Below are 20,660 nucleotides of genomic sequence, written 5' to 3' on the forward strand. Positions count from 1 at the left end.
GATGTCTGTAAAATTTCGCACGGATCGCTTGTATGGTTCCGGAAATATAGACTGAACGGTCCGGTCACACATGAAATTCCCATATAAGCCGAAACTCAAAATTTTTTTCAAAGGGGGGACCCCATGAAATTTCAAAAATCGAATTCGTATTTTTGATGCCAAACATCTTTAAAATGCATGAAACGTCGAGATTTTATGTTATCACGAAATTTTTTTTTTTTTGGAAATCGACTTTTTGGGACTTTGCCGATTTTGCACCTTTTTGCCTTTCTCAATAGAAAGGTATTGCAATTGCTCTGAAAACCGACTTTTTAACGGAGGCCCGGAGGGCCGAGTGACATATACCATTCGATTCAGTTCGTCGAGTTCGGCAAATGTCTGTGTGTGTGTATGTATGTGTGTGTGTATGTATGTGTGTGTGTATGTGCGTCTGTGTGTGTGTACGCGAACACAATCTCACTCACTTTTCTCAGAGATGGATGAACCGATTTTTACAAACTTAGTCCCAAATGAAAGGTGCAACGTTCCCATAGGCTGCTATTGAATTTCTAATGGATCCGACTTCCGGTTCCGGAATTACAGGGTGATGAGTACGATCACGCAGAAAATGTCGATTTTAAGAAATTCTGCAATGAATGTATAATGGTGAAAAATTTTCCAAAATGTGACCACAACTGCTTCGATTTGTAGTACTAGGTCATTAACAGCCATTCAAAGTCTCTTTGGTCACATTGGCCACCATCATCGGTTCCGGAAGCCCCGGCGGAAGTATCCAAATTCAGAATAATAGTCACATCGGTTTCTCGGAGATGGCTAGACCGATTCGGCTAAACTTGGTCTCAAATGAAAGGTATTGCGTCCCCGTAAATGGCTATTAAATTTTATCCCCAACCGACTTCCGGTTCCGGAGTTACGGGTTGTGGCGTGCGATCACATAGCAAAATTGATTCAAACCGATACTCCGATGAAAGCAAAAAAGGTAAAAATTTCGCTAAAATGTCTCTCAAACAACTTAAATTTGCTGTTCTAGGTCACCGACGGCCAACCAAACTTTCGTTGACTACATTGACCACCATAGATAGTTCCGGAAGTGCCCGGGAAAAGCGGCCATCTTTCAAAATTTACGAACTCACATCAGTTTCTCGGAAATGGTTAAGTCGATTTTCACAAACTTAGTCCCAAATGATAGCTATATTATCCCCACAGATGTCAATAAAATTTCTTACGGATCGCTTATATGAGTCCGGAAATATAGACTAAACCTTCCGGTCACATATGAAATTCCCATACAAGCCGGAACTCAAAATTTTTTTTCAAAGGGGGGACCCCATGAAATTTCAGAAATCGAATTCGTATTTTTGATGCCAAACATCTTTAAAATGCATGAAACGTCGAGATTTTATGTTATCTCGAAAAAAATTTTTTTATAAAGATCGACTTTTTGGGACTTTGCCGATTTCGCACCTTTTTTCAGTTCAATATTACCGTGGCTGTTTTTTCTTTTTCAAAATTTTACAACTCGAATAATGATTTATTTTCCTGAATATAGTTGTCATGTGATGTATAATAATAAAATGTAATATATGCATTTAAAAGTTTTTAATGAATATAAACAACGCACACATTCTCGTGATTCATGATTGAGAAAGGCACAATTGCACCGCTAGGTGGATTAAAATAGGTTTTTTTCTTTTGATTATATGTTACTATGGTCTCACCAAGTTTCAAACGCCTTTCTGTATTGTAAACCGCTTTATTCCATTCGTATATTTGCAGAACGGTTACAAATTACCTATAATCTCTAAGTGTTTCATTAGAAAGTGAAAATTCAAGGTCACCTATCTTGCCATTTTTTGCGCTTTGTTAGCAGTATATCTGGCGGACCTACTTACATATATCTGGCAACAACAACGGGTGGTGCTCTGATATCAGATAACACTACCCCCCCACCCGCTACTGCCACAGACATCGGGCCAAAATAAGACTAGTTTACAAATTTTGGGGTGATTGCATGAAGCTAAGAAAAAAGATGTTTTCTTAGTCAATTTCGGGTCGCTGAATACAAAAATCATATCCATTTTCTATTTCAAAGAATCATTTTTGATATTTTTTGAAAAACGTGTTTTTGGCACTTTTTGCAGGTATTGGTCAATATTTCAGCAACAAATCTCTCGATTAACACAAACAATTCACCATTCGAAGGGTATTGATACACCCGTTTCAAAAATATATAACATGTTTGGATTAAATATCAACAATTTAGGGTTAAGCGTAACCAAATTCAAAAAACCTGTTTTAATCCACCTAGCGGTGCAATTGTGCCTTTCTCATTTCTCTAAACTATGGCACGGACACTTTTTATGTTCAACATAATCGTGGAAATGTCCATTACATTCTTAGTACACTTTGCACTTATACACAATGGCATGCCAGCCACGAACTTGATGAGCTACGTGTCGACGGTGAAACACTTGAAACAAAAAAAATATCATACTTCATTAGCCTAATCAGCATTAGATCAATGTTATCTGCTTGCTAACTCATTTTGTCATGCGGGGGTGGGTATGTGAGGAGGGCGAAAGTCCCATGAACGAACGACTCCCCAGCTTAAATTGGTATGCTTTGTGATATAGTGGTGGTTTAAAGATGATGGGGTTGAAAGGGAGGGGTATGAGGGCTGGATGGGGTGGTGGTCTGAGGGGTGATTTAAGGAGATTTTTAAAGGAGGGGCGCGAACAGTAGAGGGGGGGTGTAACCCCTCTCCGTAAACCATCAACTACGCCCCTGTTAAAATCCAGAAACCCTAAACGAGTCGAAAAAAAAATTTGGCCCGCCGGGATTAGGTTGACGTTTTTCAGAGTGATTGCATAACCTTTCTATATGAGAAAGGCAAAAATGTGCCAAAATCCAAAAAAGTGAATCGTAGTCAAATTTTTTTTTTCGAGTTTGCATCAAATCTCGACGTTTCATGCACCTTGAACACATTTAGCATCAAAAATAAAAATTCCGTTTTTAATTTTTCCTATAGTTTATATGAGAAATTTCTGTGTGGCCGCACTCTGAAACCCGTAATTCCGGAACCAGAATTCCGATCGATCCAAAATTCAATAGCAGCCGATGGGAAGGTTGCACCTTTCATTTGAGACTAAGTGTGGGCAAATCGGTCCAGCCATCTCTGAGAAAAATGAGTGACATTATTTGACACATACGCACATACATACACACACACACATACACACACATACATACATACACACACACATACAGACTTTTTCCGATCTCGACGAACTGAGTCGAATGGGATATGACACTCGGCCCTCCGGGCCGGGATTAGGTTGACGTTTTTAAGAGTGATTGCATAACCTTTCTATATGAGAAAGGCAAAAACGTAGTTTTTTTTGAAAAATACTCATTTTTAGTTCATTTTTCATAAAAAAATAATTCAGTAAAAAAAATCTTTTAAAGTTTTATGTGACAGACAAACTTCTCACGAGAATTTCAAGCCTAGGATCATGAGAATCCGATAAAATATTCCACGTTCTCGTTGGTACTGTTTCGGTTACGCATACGTCGAGCCGTGCCCCACAGAGTGCTCATCGCTATTTCTCTCGTTAACCCGTTGACGAACCGGTGCCAAAAACTGCGTTTTTTGGCTTTCATTAGACTCTTCATTCGCCTTTCTGAAGACACGTACTGTTGATAGCTAGCGGGCAACCCGTCTTCCCGGAAGGCCTTATATGCCTTATATGCCACTTCTCCTCGTACAGCTCTGAGCACTCTTTATCCCACCACAAGGTGGGAGACCGTCCATGGGTATTTGCGCTGGGTACCGGTTTAGTCTGAGCTTGATTCGCACTGTCGAGAATCAAGCCAGCCAAAAACCTGTACTCTTCCTCCGGAGGAAGTTCTTGAGTTGATTCGATTTTAGCGGATATTGCGGTCGCGTAACACTTCCAATCGATGTTCCGTGTGAGGTCATATGAGACATTGATAGTTTCTGATGGTCTTGAACCGTTAGCAATTGAAATCACGATAGGCAAATGATCGCTACCGTGGGGATCAGGGATCACCTTCCACATGCAATCTAAATGTAGCGATGTCGAGCATAGCAATAAGTCCAACGCGCTTGCGCGTGCTGGTGGTGTAGAAATCCGCGTCATTTCTCCTGTGTTTAAGATGGTCATGTTGAAATTGTCGCAGAGATCTTGGATTAATGTTGATCTATTATCATCGTGAAGACAACCCCATACCGTACCGTGCGAGGTAAAGTCTCCTAGAACTAGCCGCGGTGCCGGTAAGAGTTCCGTGATATTACAAAGCGTTCGGTGCCCTACCGAAAGTCTAGGAGGAATGTAGATGGAAGCAATACAAAGGTCTTTGCCTTTGATTAGAACTTGACAAGCGACAATTTCAATGCCTGGTGTCGAAGGGAGGTTAATTCGGTTGAAAGAATAGCACTTTTAAAGTACTCCTCCATAGGGGTTTTCTCGATCCAGACGAATTATATTAAAGTCGTAGAAGTTGAGATTTATATCGGAAGTTAACCAAGTTTCACATAATGCGAAAGCATCACATTTTAAACTATTTAGTAAAAATTTAAAGGAATCGATTTTCGGAGTATACTTCTGCTGTTCCACTGTAGAACAGTGATCGAATCGGTGACCTCGTTCGATGACTTAGCCATCGAAGGATACGATCGCTGCAAGGAGGGGCCATTTAGTAGTCAACTGCTTCAAAAATGTTTGCACTATAGGGAGAAAACGTATCAGAAGGCTTTTAAGAGGATCAGTAACATTGAAAGCTGTGAAAATTAAGTCCACGATGTCAGAAAATTTCATTAGTCCATTACTGGACTGAGTGCCTGTTTGAAAAAGAGGGACACTTGGGGTTTCTGGTGTCCCTGGAAGTGGTGGGTACTCCTTGTTAGAATTAAAGTTTCCAAGTCCTGGAGCAACTTGCTTCGGTTTTTTGGTAGCACTTCCGTTGGATTTATTAGATGTTGTTGGTGCACTCTCAGATGATGACACCTTGGGACCCTTACGAGGTATTCTAGGGAAGGCTAGAGTTCTCCTCTTCCTGGACTCCCCCGGGTTAATGAGAGATGTTCCCTCTTGAGGGTCGTCACATTCTTGCTCAACGCGATCCAAACCAGCAAAGGGATTTTCAGACAGGACAAAATGCGAAGCATTCTTTAGCATTTCTGCATAAGAGCGCCTCGAGCGTTCCTTAAGGGAGCGTTTAATTTTATCCCCGCGCTGTTTGTACGCAGGGCATGACTGAAGAGCATGCGAAGGGCCCCCGCAGTAAATACACGTTTCAGTTTCATTGCCGCAAAAGTCATCCTCATGCTCTCCCTCACATTTGCCGCATCGTTTTTTTATTTCCACAATAGGTGGCTGTGTGGCCCAACTGCTTGCAATTACTGCAGATCATGAACTAGCAAACAAACAGGCGAACAGGTAGGCGAACTTTGCCAAGGAGGTTGTAGTTGGGAAGAGAAGACCCGGCGAAAGTCACCCGAAGCGAGCCTGATTGAGAGTAGGTAGTCCCTCGGTTTTTGCGGTATACAATTGTTTGCATTCTAAGATCTTAATCTGTTGGAGTGAGGGGTCCTTAAAGCAGCCACCCCCGTGCACCAACAGTTCTTCGCATTTCAGGCCCGGTTCGGACACAACCCCATCGATTTCTACGGCCACACAAGACACGCACGATTTAAATTCCCGCGTAAAGCGCTCACAGCAAGCAATCGCGTTTGCCTGGCCGAGATCATCCACTAGAACACGTATCTTGTTTGCCCGAACACGTGTTATCTGGGCTACGGCCGGGTAGTTAGTAGTCAGATCCCGAGAAAGATTCAATACATTAACCGGTTTCTCCCCGGTCCGAAAGTACACTACCCATGGCCGAGTGGAATCTAGAGGGTACTGCTTTATACGGGGGGCAATGCGCGTGTTAGGGGAATCAGGGACTTCCATGAGAATATCAGATGGTATTTCGCCCTCGGTCATTTAAGCACGAGGGCAGAGCGTTGTATATACGGGAAAGTGTCTTATTATTAGATTGCAAGGTAAAAAAAGGAAAAGAAAAGAAAGCAAACAAGAGGAAAAAACAGACAAAACTTATCTGCAGTAACGTCGATTGTTCCACACCAGCGAAAACAATACGCTGGACTTGCCACCGGCACCAGCAGAGCGGCAGCCAACAAACGAACAAAGGCTGACCTTCACTCACTGAAACTTACACACCGAACACCACTGTGAAGTATAACGATCTGCTCCGTTGAAAGGCTCGGAAACAACTGAGATGTATTTCTTGTTTCACCTTCATGTATATTTGACAAATGATATTTAGAAATCAAACTATTCTGGTTGCAGTTGCAAATCGAAATAGTGAACTTGCGCCTTTCGATTTTTCTCCTATTTTCAGCGTGCGGAACTAAAGCGCAACTGATGTAGATGATACGCAAGTTGATTCTCTAACATATACACAAGATTCGCTTTAGTTGCCCACTATGCAAATAAGGAAAAAACCTTTCGAACAAGCTATAGATTGTTGAAATCGGAATATTATCAAAAGAGATATTTACAATTAAATGCGGACGAAAGATTTTTATCATTTCCCATTGCCAGATATATGACCAAAAACATGTAATCTATTATTAACGCCAAAACGGCTAGTATCTTCGGAGAATTTAATGGAGGCAATATGCCCTTTCTTTTGGTATTGTGCTTTTGTTGATTAATCCCCCTATGAGTGAGATATTTTCACAAATTTTCTTGGAAGTGATTATATCGAAATGATGCTTTCAGCAAATTTGTAGCTCTTACTTTTGCGAATAACTTTACTGAAGATTTCAAATATCTATTTTGAATACTTTAAAAGTTATGGCTTGTTGTTTGTCGATTACTCTTTGTCGCCTATTTATTGTTCAATATAGTAATAATCCATTGAAATAAGCCAAATATTATTTCGTTAAAACGAATTTTGTTATTCATTTTTCTATCTACCACCGCTAGAAATAATCACCGAACACTTCCAAGTGGTCTGGAAGGAACTTGATACCTTATCAGAGCAAAACTGTTCATTTGTGCGAACCTTCTGACTGCAATTGTTCTAGTTTATAACCATCGGATCGATCTGATACAAATCGGAAAATGAAAAGCGAAATAAATAACTCCAAGCAACGGCGTAGCCAAAAGAAGGTTTTGGGGTTTAACACCATACAACCCCCTCCCCCCCCCCCCCACCACACCCAAAACAATATTGGATTGAAGTTGAAAATTTATTGATGCTGACTGATTTAATTCAATATTACAATAACAATTATCTGATCCGTACATTGATAACCTGTTGTTGTAAACATCATGAGGACTTTTGATAAATTGTCGGAATGGGGTCCTGATATGTAACTTGGTCTTGATTTCACAGTTGTCTAATAGCATCAATATCAAATTCCTGCCTGAAAACATTCCAATAGAAAATTCCAGAGTTCTGTAATCAATCATAATCCTCAGATATCTTTTCAAGTTGAGCTCGCTTTTGTAGAGATGTACTGTAATAAGGGTCTTTATTTAATAGGAAGCAAAGTTAAAATTGATTTAATGTCTATGAAACATAGAACTGCTCACCAAAAAATGCATAACTTTCAACATTTGCTAAAAATGTTTATGCCTTTCTCATTCACTCTAAAATTCGTCAATCTAATCCCGACCCGGAGGGCCGAGTGTCATATGCCAATCGACTTAGTTCGTCGAGATCGGAAAATGTATGTGTGTATGTGGAAAAAATGTGACCTCTGTTTCTCAGAGATGACTGGACCGATTTGCACAAAGTTAGTCTCAAATGAGAAGTACAACCTTCCCATCAGCTGCTATTGAATTTTTTATTGATTGGACTTCCGGTTCCGGAATTACGAGTTGAAGAGTGCAATCACACAGCAAATTCCCATATAAACTGAAATGAAAAATTTTCAAAATCAAATTTGTATTTTTGATGCCAAATGACTTTAAAATGCATGAAACATTGAGATTTGATGTAAACTCGAAAAAAAAATGTTTGACAAAAATTGACTTGTTTGGACTTTGGTACATTTTTGCCTTTCTCATATAGAAAGGTTATGCCATTACTCTAAAAATCGTCAATCATACCGGCCCGGAGGGAGTATGCAGTGAGGGGTTGCTACTTTAAAATTAAAACTAGTTTAAAATTTCTTAACAAGTTGAAAATTTTCGGCAGGACGCGGACCCCTCGAATCTTTCTCCATGATCCGCCGCTGGTTTCAAGCGATGTTTCAGTATCACATAGTATCTCAAGATCGTGGCTGTCGATCCATTGTATGTATGTACAAATCGTACTGAAATCATAGTTTTTCGATGTATCCTGAAACAATATTGAAAAGTTTTATTATGGCGCCGTAATAATCGAAAGAGAAAGTAAATAAAGAGAGGCTCTCATTTGCAGTTAGGACCATTTGACATGTTTGTCGAGATTTTGATTAGTGTATAATTGAAATATTTAAAATTGAATTGGAAAATAATATTTCATATTTTGTTGCAAAGTCAAATATTTCCTTTAGAGAGTGTGGGTTTACCCTCCGTAGAGCGCTGAGTGGATCGATTATTTTACACATAGTTGTTAATTGTAATCAATGACTGGCAAGAGATAATTGATTAATTGAAATAATCGATTAGTTTAAAAGTATAGCAGATACCATGATGTTGTACTAAGTTTTATAATTTTGCTATTGTCGGAGGGCAAATAATAAATTATGTTTAGAGGTGGGTGTATAACAAATTGTAACATATGGAGTCGGGGAGTAAGCTAGCATGTGCCGTAGCCTGGTTTTACTGAAGATAGGCACGCTTTTAAGGTTCAAGTGAGAAAGCTTGGAAAAGCGGCCATCTTGGAAAACGAAAAGGCACTTTTTTCTCACACCGTTGTAAAAACCGTCATGAAAATGAATCAGTAATACTTTACCAACACCCCGAGTATATTGATACATTCCCACGAAGATTTTACCAACGGTTTGGGAAAAAGCTGCTTTTTTTCTTTTTCTAAGATGGCCGCTTATTGAGGCGTTCTATGTTGAACCTTAAGAAAGCTGCATTTTCAATGTCATCTAGGTCGTGTCCTGTACACAACCCTTTAATTTTTGTGTTTTACTTTACTTACATACATCCTTATTTTATTACGTGATATGTACTAAATGAAGCAATTCGGCAATAGTGGAATTCGTGGGCCGTAGAGCCTTTTTATTTTATATCATTGATATTATACACGTACTCGGCATGTCAGTTGCGAACAAGATCCTATCTATATAAATAACATAATTACATCAGCCAAAAATCTTTTCTGAATCGATAAGTTAAGCTTTGCCTTTCAAGCACTGATCTTTTTAATTTCTAATTAAACTTTGGAGAACTGACAAATTCAATACTCAAGCTTGGTGTTTTCGCAATCTGAAATTCTATTAAAACAATTTCGTTCATATTCTTCCTAAGTATATGTCGTGGTACATACAAAGTAACTTGAGGTCCTACAATCGGCCAATAACGCCCCAGATTGAATCCGTTGATAAACACAACGCCTTTACCCCAACCAGTAGGGTTTAGGTATGTATCGCAAATATCTGTTTTATTTATTTCAAATGTGCCAAAATATAATGTTGGACCACGTTGCATAGGTAGACCTTCTAAAAAAAATGCTTTTTTGGAGGGATGCTGTTTATCTTCTTGTACTCTTTGTCTTATAAAATCGCTAATTTTTTCGATATTATCTAATGGTATTCCAGTCATGGTCCAGTTTTGAATCATTTGTGTGTTTATGAAAACAGCGCCCAGCAAACCCTTAAAATCGTTGGGTATACCAAAATTGATGCGACCTTCATTTTCAACGATGATTTGAAGTTGTATTCCCAATCCTAGGCTTATTGGTAGTGTGTTTATAGCATTTTGTCTGGATAAAGTGCCTACGAATATCTGGAATAAGCCAATATATATATATATATATATATATATATATATATATATATATATATATATATATATATATATATATATATATATATATATATATATATATATATATATATATATATATATATATATATATATATATATATATATATATATATATATATATATATATATATATATATATATATATATATATATATATATATATATATATATATATATATATATATATATATATATATATATATATTCGTTGTATAATCGTGAGTAAAGAATAGTAATTGATTACGTCACACTTAATCATGGCGGGTCATGAAAATCCTGTTAGGTCCGGTGCGAGACAAGTAAAATTTCGTAAGACAAAATTTATGAATATATACTTACAGAATCCACAAAAATGTAAGCTTTATCACATGCTTTCTCAACCGTCAGTTTCAGAGGATCAGTTTTTATGTTTTGTGGGATCAATGCTTCATAAAGTACTAGTCCAGAGTATTGATTTAGTGCTTCAAACGAAAGTGGATTGATGTTGAATACTTCTGGGGATGCTATCGCTTGCAAAACGTTCCTGTTCAGTACAGTATCGACGGGTATCAGTATGATGGAATCTATTGACATTTTACAAGCTGTAAAATTGATCAAGGGTAATGATATGCTTACTAACGAACCAAACATGTATATTCTTAAAGAGCAATTCCAGCCAAAAACACATAAGACAGAAACTGGGTACTCAGGTAGATTAAAATCCTTATTATCAGGAAAACTAGAAATAAATATAAATTGAAGCATTTCAACGGCTAGTATCCGATACGTTGGAAACCGCTTTTGGGTTTAAACCTGGAGTCGAATGTTCTGGACCAAAATGATATGAGCATGTTTAACAACCACCACTATCCCATGATAAAAACAGTGTTGCCACGACTATTTTTAATTTGTATTTGGGGCATTCCACGCAAAATTTGCCACAAAATTTTTTTTTGCCCAGATCAATTTTTTTCTTGGTTTAGTAGTCAAAAATATTCGACACGTATTTTTTTATTTCAACATAGTAGGCGAGACTTTCGAGATTTTTTGTGTTGAATTTCACCATTTGAAAAAAACCTACTTTTTTCAATCGCTCGTACTGTCAAAAGTAAAAAAGGTACCCACAAGTTGCCAAAACATGAAATGTGCGCCTTTTTCATAGCTTTCGGATGAAGTATATTAATACTTACTCAACGTATTGGTTTCATGGAAAATATTGAAAAGTTTAAAACATATCGATTTTTTTCAAACTTGGACATGATTTTTTTTTCTTTTTTTTATTATATGAAATGGGAAAATCATTTTTGTTGTTGCCATAAAAATTTGGGAGTGGGCAATTAAATACTTACGGAGATATGAATGTTTCAATCGCGCCTTGCGCGCGAAAAACATACCTCCGCACGCTTCGCTCGTACTCAGGTTTGACTGTATGAGATTTTACACACTACCGCGTTGTGTAAAACACGCTTTCAATTAACTTCATTATTTATTAGAAATAAATAAAAATAAACAATAATAATTATTCAACGGACTGACTTGATTTTTTATGAGGATGCATAATATGTGTAGCCAGTCGATGAACCACGGAAAACTGAATAAAAAATTCTCTCATTATTTTTAAGAAAAGTGAGTGAATTTTACATAAAAATATCAGATTTTTCGGATTTAATGAGGCTATTCCATATTTCAAAATTCAAATCATTTTAAAAAAAATTTTGTTCATCGAGTAAATAATAGTCCAAATTTAAAAATCTTATTGAATTTCCTGTTTCAGTCAATTTTATCAAGAGTTATCATATTCGCCGTGGCGCTCCTCGACGTGGAAATGGCTGGACGTCTACTCTTGGAACGCTTGTGTGGTTCTGTGTGACTGCAATTTTTTCTCGTACATAATGAATGTATAAATAAACCTTAACATTACAAAAAAGGTCCATTGTTGCCTTACCTTCAAAATCGTAAACCAAAATCACTTTCGGTTTAAACACTTTACATCAGACGCCCCCCTAAAGTAAAACATACACAGCTAATGCGTTATGTTTGTTTTAGATTATTATTGTTTTATACTCAATTTTGTAGTTGATTTTAGAATATAAAACGATTGGGAATATCGTTGCATGAGATAATTTTTAAAATGATTAAAATATGATATTTGTATTGAGGCGATAAATGATTGCTGAAGAGAGATTCTTGCAGTTCTGCAAAAATGTTGAACGAATGCTTTTTAAGTTTCTGGCGCTTTTTATATCTTGTTTTCAGTTTAGTTACCTATCGTTTCTACGTCGTACTCTTAATTCCATTCCATGCATTTATTTTTCTGATGGTGTTCGTCTACATTTTAGAAATGTGAAACGTTGTACTAATTTTTTTTCACCACAAGTGACATTTTCGCACAACAGCCCATGGAAAAGGTGCTTGCGACGAAGCCATTATTTGTCGAGCCAGTTTACAAATGATCAATGATGATCAAATGTCGACCGCAACTGAGTCGTACGATGTGACAAGGAACGCTTCTTTGTCACGCAATGTTTCAAGTTCAAATCTCAGAATAACATAGGAAACGTGCCAATCGAACCAATTTATTCTAATGCAAGAGCAGAGAAAAATCCACAGAATTGTTTCGAAAAATGCCAAACCATACCTGGACCACAATCTTTTCACTATGTTGAGATGAACGTGGACTTCAAATTAAAACTGAAGATCTTTTCTTCCGGCGACACTTTTGAACGATTAAGACAATATAAATCTAAAATTAAACATACATCTAAATGCAATAAATAGTAAAGTTAATTGCAAGTGTGTTTTACACAACGTGCTGGTGTGTAAAACTTCATACACCCAAGTCTCAGAACGAGCGAAGCGCGTGGCGGTATGTTTTTCGCGCGCAAGGCGCGATTGAAACATTTATATCTCTGTAAGTATTTAATTGCCCACTCCCAATTTTTTATAGCAACAAGAAAAATGATTTTCCTATTTCATACAATAAAAAAAAGAAAAAAAATCATGTCCAAGTTTGAAAAAAATCGATTTGTTTTAAACTTTTCAAAATTTTCCATGAAACCAATACGTTGAGTAAGTATTAATATACTTCATCTGAAAGCTGTGAAAAAGGCGCACATTTCATGTCTTGGGCAGTTTTTGGTATCATTTTTACTTTTGACAGTACGAGCGATTGAAAAAAGTAGGTTTTTTTCAAATGGTGAAATTCAACACAAAAAATCTCGAAAGTCTCGCCTACTATGTTGAAATAAAAAAATACGTGTCGAATATTTTTGACTACTAAACCGATAAAAAATTGATCTGGGCAAAAAAAAAATTTGTGGCAATTTTTGCGTGGAATGCCCCATTTACATAAGTGTGGAAATCTAAATGCCTGTCGACGAGATCGCTCTGTCTGCTTGACTGAGGATTAGAAGCGTCCGTTCACCGCGGGAGATGGAATGCGAAAGAGGACGAGTGCCGGTTTGGGCTATTCTCGTGGCATGGCTTGCTGTGTCCGGCGGTCGTTCGTAACCATGGGATTTTACCGACTCACATCTCTATCCATAGAGTGACCTACTTATACCTCACATCTCCCTTCTCCATTGGACAAAAAATGGCAAAAAAATGTTACCATCTTACCAGTTTACCAAGAACACAACAATTTTCAATTCTTATGTATTTATTGTAACGTGTAACGTAATGGGTCAAATCTGCTTTGCCCTTTTGACCTAGCATGGCGCTCCACTATGACGGTGTCACCAGGCTTTATGCTAGAATTCTTTGCGCCCCTGCGAGCATCTTCACGATTCTTGGATTTTAGTTTTGCTTCCCGGTCCTTTGCTTCCAACAATTTGTCGTCATGGAACGCATTCGTGTGACGTAAAAGCGGAAGTCGGCGCTTTACCTTGCAACCAACCATCACCTCTTCCGGGGGAACTCCTATGATCGTATGTGCTGCGGAATTGTGCGCATTAACAGCGGCTTTCAATTCCTCTTGATAAGGACTATCGTTCGATACAGCTGTTGCCATCGCTTTGTTAATGACTTTCATGCTGTTCTCAACTAACCCGTTTTGCTGTGGGAACAGTGGTGTGGAGAAAACAGTCTGAATGCCTCTATCTGAGCAATATTGCTTGTATTCGGTGTCATTGAACGGTGGTCCATTATCACACCGGATACATCGTGGAAATCCTTCCTTCTCGAAAATCTCCTCTAGTACTTTTCTTGTATTCTCAAAGCTCGTTGATTTGACTGGACGTACGATCAAATACCGTGAACGATAGTCGATGATGACCAATATCGAAATGTTTCCGAATCTAATATAAGGACCGTTAAAGTCCAGTGCGACCGTCTCCCATACTACGTGCGATGCGAATATCCGACGCATTGGGGTGGGCGTTTCCGGTCTACCATTTGTGGCACAAACTTGGCATGACTTGACCCACTTTTCTGCGTCAGTCGCAATCCTTTTTTTTCGATTTTTTTGTTTCGTTATATTTGTTTTAAATACCTAAGAACCTACTGTATAACGTGGCAAAATTAGGAGTATATCAAAAATTGTTAAAGAATTTTTGCATGTATGCCCAATGGTGATATTTTAAGGGATATTTTAATCGTTTTCGTTATATATTCAGCAAAATCGCTTTCTAGTGATGATGACTGTATTAAATAAGACAATATTATTACAAACGTAGTTCAACACAACCGTTTGTTTAACTTCAGCTTAAAACTAACTAAAAAAGTAAACTTGCTGTGTATTGCACCAACTTTAAAAAATACCTTGTTTTAACATTTTATTCCAAATTTGAATTATAAAAAAGTTGCATTATACGGCTAGATCCGGCAAAGTTGCGGAAGCAGTATTACAATACAAGATTTCAGCAATACAAAAAATATTCGAACTCTTCCGATCTTGTCCGATCCACCAATCCCAAGCGATTTGAAAATATTGAAATTTTAACTAATTTGAGGTACACCGAAATGCTGTAGGGCCAAATATTATGTTTGCCAACATGTATCTCTATGAAAATATGCACAGGCGTCCCTTTTCTTCTCTCTTTCCCACTGATCAAATGTTTATGCAACTGGAAAAATAAATGTATTCACAAAGATCACCTAGAAATTACTAGTATTTGAAAGGATATAGAAAATTGGCCTCTGCACTAGTAGGTGGGTAGATGCCAAATTGTTCCAAAAACTAGTAATTGTCTATTTTTAGTTCATATTAAGGCATAATAACAACAATTGCAGCAGCAAATAATTTTGGCCAGGATTCGACCCCAATTACTCCTCTGTGCGTTGTCGTAGAATGCTTTTCAGCTTGGCGGTCAATGGATGGCCATCATGTGCCAGTCGGAGGGCCTTTTCTCGAAGTTTTGTTGGAATGACCGCACACCCGTTCTTCACCAGGATTCCGTCTCGAGTGCCAAGATTGTTTTCTACGGATTGAAATCTCCTAAGCAGGGCTGGAAACGTGACATTTTTTTATGAACGTCATAAGCTTACAAACTTTCACGCTGCTGCCCGAGCAGGAAAGTCATACACGAATTTCATGGTTGGTGTACGTATGAATGTCGTTCATGAATGTAATCTCTTTGGTGTGCGTGAATGCCGCCACACAGCAGTTTTGTTTCCCGCCACAAAGGCTGGAAGAAGTCATTTCGAATTTCATTTTAATGCGAAAGTTCGGGAAAAAACCAACGCGACCGCCACGCTGCAACTGTACCTAAAGCTGTTATGCATGTAAACGGACGAGAGAAAAGCAAAAACATTCGTGCTGCTGAGCGTGCCTGTTACATGTTCGTGAAAGTTCGGTTATTCGGCTTGCTGCCGTAGTTGAGTTTCGTTCACTAGCTGTTGCGAATGTATGTGAATGGTCCGTGTGTTTAACTTTCATCATCTGTTCCGTTGGAACTGTTGCAAATAAATTTCATAGCAGCGGTTTAAAATGAATGTAGTGAACGACATTCGTGGCTTATATTTGCAAGATTGGAATGTGCGGCAGTCCTTTTTTCGCTTGCTATAGGAAAGGACTGCAAGCAAAATATTAGAGGTCACATAATATCGTTGAAGGGAAAGTTGTTGGCCATTGAAAATCTATAGTTTTGTATATTTACAATGCGCAGAGGGGGGGGGGGTCCGCTGATGCCTCAACATTATTTCCACCTTTTTGTAATGAGTTTTATATTCTGGTTGCAGTTGAAAATCGAAACAGTGAACTGGCGCCTTTCGATTTTTCTCCTGTTTAGCTCTTGCCCAACTGAAGCGCATCTGGTATAGATAACGGGCAAGTTGATTCTCTAACATGTACACAAAAAAACAAAAGGCGCAAGGTCGAAGTTCGATATGGAAATGTTTTCAAGTTTTCAGTAATGAGTTTTATATTGAAGGGGAAATTGTTGACCGTTGAAAATCAAAAGTTTTGACATTTACAATGCGCAGGGGGTCCGACGATGCGTCAAAATGGAAATGTTTTCAACTTTTTGGTAATGAGTTTTAGATTGAAGAGGAAATTGTTGGCCGTTGAAAATCAATAGTTTTTGCACATTTCCAATGCGCAGGGGGGTCCGCCGATTCGTGAAGATGGAAATGTTTTCAGCTTTTTGGCAATGAGTTATACCGCCGCTCTAAGCATAATTGTCCCATGTACATAGGGAATCCCGTAGAACATGGGACAAATATGCTTATAACGGCAGTATATTGAAGGAGAAATTGTTGGACGCTGAAAATCAATAGTTTTGTACATTTACAATGCGCAGGGGGGTCCGCCGATGCGTCAATATGGAAATGTTTTCAAGTTTTCAGTAATGAGTTTTATATTGAAGAAGTTGTTGGCAGTTGAAAATTAATAGTTTTGACATTTACAATGCGCAGAGGGGGGGGGTCCACCGATGCGTCAAAATGGAAATGTTTTCAACTTTTAGTAATGAGTTTTATATTGAAGGGGAATTCGTTGGCTATTGAAAATCAATAGTTTTGTACATTTACAATGCGCAGGGGAGTCCGCCGATGCGTCATAATGGAAATGTTTTTTTTTTCAAGTTTTCAGTAATGAGTTTAATATTGAAGGGGAAATTGTTGGCCGTTGAAAATCAATAGTTTTTTCACATTTCCAATGCGCAGGTGGATGCGCCGATGCGCGAAGATGGAAATGTTTTCAGCTTTATGGCAATGAGTTTTATATTGAAGGAGAAATTGTTGGCCGTTGAAAATCAATAGTTTTGTACATTTACAATGCGCAGGGGGGTCCGCCGATGCTTGAAAATGGAAATGTTTTCAACTTTTTAGTAATGAATTTTATATTGAAGGAGAAGTTATTGGCCATTCAAAATCAATAGTTAAGTAATAATAGTTAAATTATGCGCAACAACAAGCTTTGCCACCTACACTGATTACTGACTTGCAAATTGCAATTACGCGAAGAAAACGGATGAAAAATTTATTTGCAGAAGGTTTGGCAGAAATATGTTTTTCCCTGCATCGTAAAATATATTATGCTTATTGTACGATCTGTGATGTATTTTTTCGAACAATTTCCTCAATATGACTTTCATCGATTAATTTTAATTACAGTAATGTAATTTGTTCAACGAAACATGACATGTTTCAATTGCAATACGTTTTCAAAGTAGTAGCTACTTTCTCCAGTTTTTTTTTTCATTTCGGTATAACGGTTGACGAGTTTACACCATTTTGTGATTTATAATGATAATACAGTGAAGACCCGTTTTTATCAGCCCATCGATGAATTTTAGGCTGATAAAGGGGACATTGACAAAATCGAGAAATATATTTTTTTTCTTTTTAATCAACTAAATTATTCTTGTTTTGTCCCTAGATACAGCCACTTAACTCTTTTCGGATCTCTAAGATAACAAAATTATGCTCAAGAAAGGATTTACTCGAAATCAACTTGGTTTATCTGCTAGAGCCCATAAAACTGCTATCAATTTCTTTTTTTTTTCTTTTTTTCATTTTTCTTTTGATACACAATTCTCACTTCGACATAGATCTTTCATGAGGGCCTAAATCAGTGATGCCTCAAGTACAGATTTATCTAGAAAGGTACAGATTTCTGAAGCATTTTTGGCACGGATTCTTTACGGTATCCCTAGGGTACAGATTACACATTTTTTTAAAAAAATACAGATTGGTACAGATTTTTTACATGACAGCAAGGTAAAATAATTTAACCCTGCGATGCATCCCAGTAAACAGTTGAGTTAGGCAGCAGTGATGGCAAGAATCTGAAGTGGAGCTGGTACTGATTGAGCTTGAACTGAAGCTGACATTATAATGCAATATGCGAAAAACATGCTTCCAGCAAATCAAAGGGATGATGTCTAATAAAAGCTGAGTGAATCTTCTCGGAGCGCATACGTTTACTCTGACGTACTCCATTTGGATTCCTGCAAGCCGGTTTCTCGCATCTTATTGATATTTCCAACCCCATCTCAGCTTCTCGCCGCCACTCTGTTGGCCACCTTTGGTTGGCAAACAAAGTGGCAGTGAGAATTTGAGCTGGAGCTAATGCTGACATTACTCAGTCAAACTCATCCGGAATTCTAACTGGTTTTCCACACTACTTTTATAGTGAACGGCAAGTTACGGCACCGCCTTTTAGTTTACTGGGTTCTTGCGGAATTCCAGCTCAAATAAAACAACTGAGTCAGAATGTCTGGTTTGATTTCCCCGAATGGAAAATTTTAACAACCTCGTTATTGTTTGAGTACAGAATCCGGTCCTTTTTTCGATAGAAGAGTACAGATAGAAAAGATTTTTCAAATCTCGGTACAGATTTAATTGTGGCAACACTGGCCTAAATCGCTAATGTAAACAAACTGAGTTTTCGCTATTATGTGACTAAAATACTGCAAGGTAGCGGTAAAAATGATCGAAAACATTTCCTTTTGAGATTTCCACTATGAAAATATGCCAAAATGTAATGGTGGATTATGAAAAAGATGATTTTTGTTCGTTTAATTGTTTCTTGTGTATTGGCAGAAAATTATTAATGAAACAATATATTTTTCTGATTAAAGGAGAAGAATGACGAAAATTTTGTCTTGCAATACCATCATTCTATAACCGGATTATGCTACTATTGCATAAAAAAGATTCCTTTATGTCACATTGGCGGTTGCCCGTGCGCATTGTAAAAGTCCAAAACTATTGATTTTTAACGGTCAACAACTTCTATTCGTTTTCAACGGCCAACGAATTCCCCTTCAATATAAAACTTATAACTAAAAATTGGAAAACATTTCCATTTCCACGCATCGGCTGACCCCCCTGCGCATTGTAAATGTCAAAACTATTGATTTTCAACGGTCAACAATTTCTCCTTCAATATAAAACTCATTACTAAAAAGTTGAAAGCATTTCCATTTTTATGCATCGGCGGACCCCCCTGCGCATTGTAAATGTACAAAACTATTGATTTTCAACGACCAATAATTTCTCCTTCAATATAAAACTCATTACCAAAAAGCTGAAAACATTTCCATTTTCACGCATCGGCGGACCCACATTGGAAATGTACAAAACTATTGATTTTCAACGGCCAACAATTTTCCCTTCAATCCTAAACTCATTACCAAAAAGTTGAAAACATTTCCATTTTGACGCATCAGCGGACCCCCCTGCGCATTGTAAATGTCAAAACTTTTGATTTTAAACGGTTAACAATTTCCCCTTCAATATAAAATTCATTACTGTAAACTTGAAAACATTTTCATTTTGACGCATCGGCGGACCCCCCTGCGCATTGTAAATGTCAAAACTTTTGATTTTCAACGGTTAACAATTTCCCCTTCAATATAAAACTCATTACTGAAAACTTGAAAACATTTCCATTTTGACGCATCGGCGGACCCCCCTGCGCATTTTAAATGTATAAAACTATTGATTTTCAACAGCTAACGAATTCCCCTTCAATATAAAACTCATTACTAAAAGTTTGAAAACATTTCCATTTTGACGCATCGGCGGACCCCCCTGCGCATTGTAAATGTACAAAACTATTGATTTTCAACGGCCAACAACTTCTTCTTCAATATAAAACTTATTACCAAAAGGTTGAAAAAAAATCAATTTTGTCGCATCGGCGGACCCCTTGTGTATTGTAATTGTTTAAAACTCTTGATTTCGAATGGCCAACAACTTTTTCATTATAAAACTCATTACCAACAAGTTGAAAAAAAACATTTTGGCTCATCGGCGCACCCCCTGCGCATTGTAAATGTACAAAACTATTGATTTTCAACATCCAACGAATTCCCCTTCAATATAAAACTCATTACCAAAAAGTTGAAAATATTTCCATTTTGACGCATCGGCGGACCCCCCTGCGCATTGGAAATGTCAAAACTTTTGGTTCCAGGTTAACAATTTCCCCTTCAATATAAAACTCATTACTGAAAACTTTAAAACATTTCCATTTTGACGCATCGGTGGACCCCCTGCGCATTTTAAATGTACAAAACTATTGATTTTCAACAGCCAACGAATTCCTCTTCAATATAAAACTCATTACTAAAAGGTTGAAAACATTTCCATTTTGACGCATCGGCGGACCCCCTGCGCATTTTAAATGTACAAAACTATTGATTTTCAACTGCCAACGAATTCCCCTTCAATATAAAACTCATTACTAAAAGGTTGAAAACATTTCCATTTTGACGC

The 20,660-nt window shown here is 37.6% G+C and overlaps 1 protein-coding gene across 6 annotated transcripts in view; it reads right to left on the bottom strand.

The window, feature by feature from the left end:
• Positions 1 to 20,660, bottom strand: part of LOC131678003 (beta-galactosidase-1-like protein) — a 333,431-nt gene that overhangs the window by 13,621 nt on the left and 299,150 nt on the right. For 2 of the 6 annotated variants that reach the window (XM_058958111.1, XM_058958110.1), the window contains exons 8-9: positions 10,359 to 10,600; positions 9,226 to 9,977 (exon numbers count right to left, since the gene is read on the bottom strand). The exons of 2 other annotated variants lie outside the window; for them this stretch is intronic. In XM_058958111.1, the coding sequence (XP_058814094.1) occupies positions 9,402 to 9,977; positions 10,359 to 10,600 (818 nt within the window). In that variant the 3' untranslated portion in view covers positions 9,226 to 9,401. Of the gene's footprint in view, positions 1 to 8,116; positions 8,380 to 9,225; positions 9,978 to 10,358; positions 10,601 to 20,660 lie in introns of those variants that run through there. 2 more of the 6 variants (XM_058958113.1, XM_058958117.1) reach the window with 2 other exon arrangements.

Source organism: Topomyia yanbarensis, chromosome 1 (genome assembly GCF_030247195.1).
Source record: "Topomyia yanbarensis strain Yona2022 chromosome 1, ASM3024719v1, whole genome shotgun sequence".
In the NCBI taxonomy this organism is placed as follows: Eukaryota; Metazoa; Arthropoda; class Insecta; order Diptera; family Culicidae; genus Topomyia; species Topomyia yanbarensis.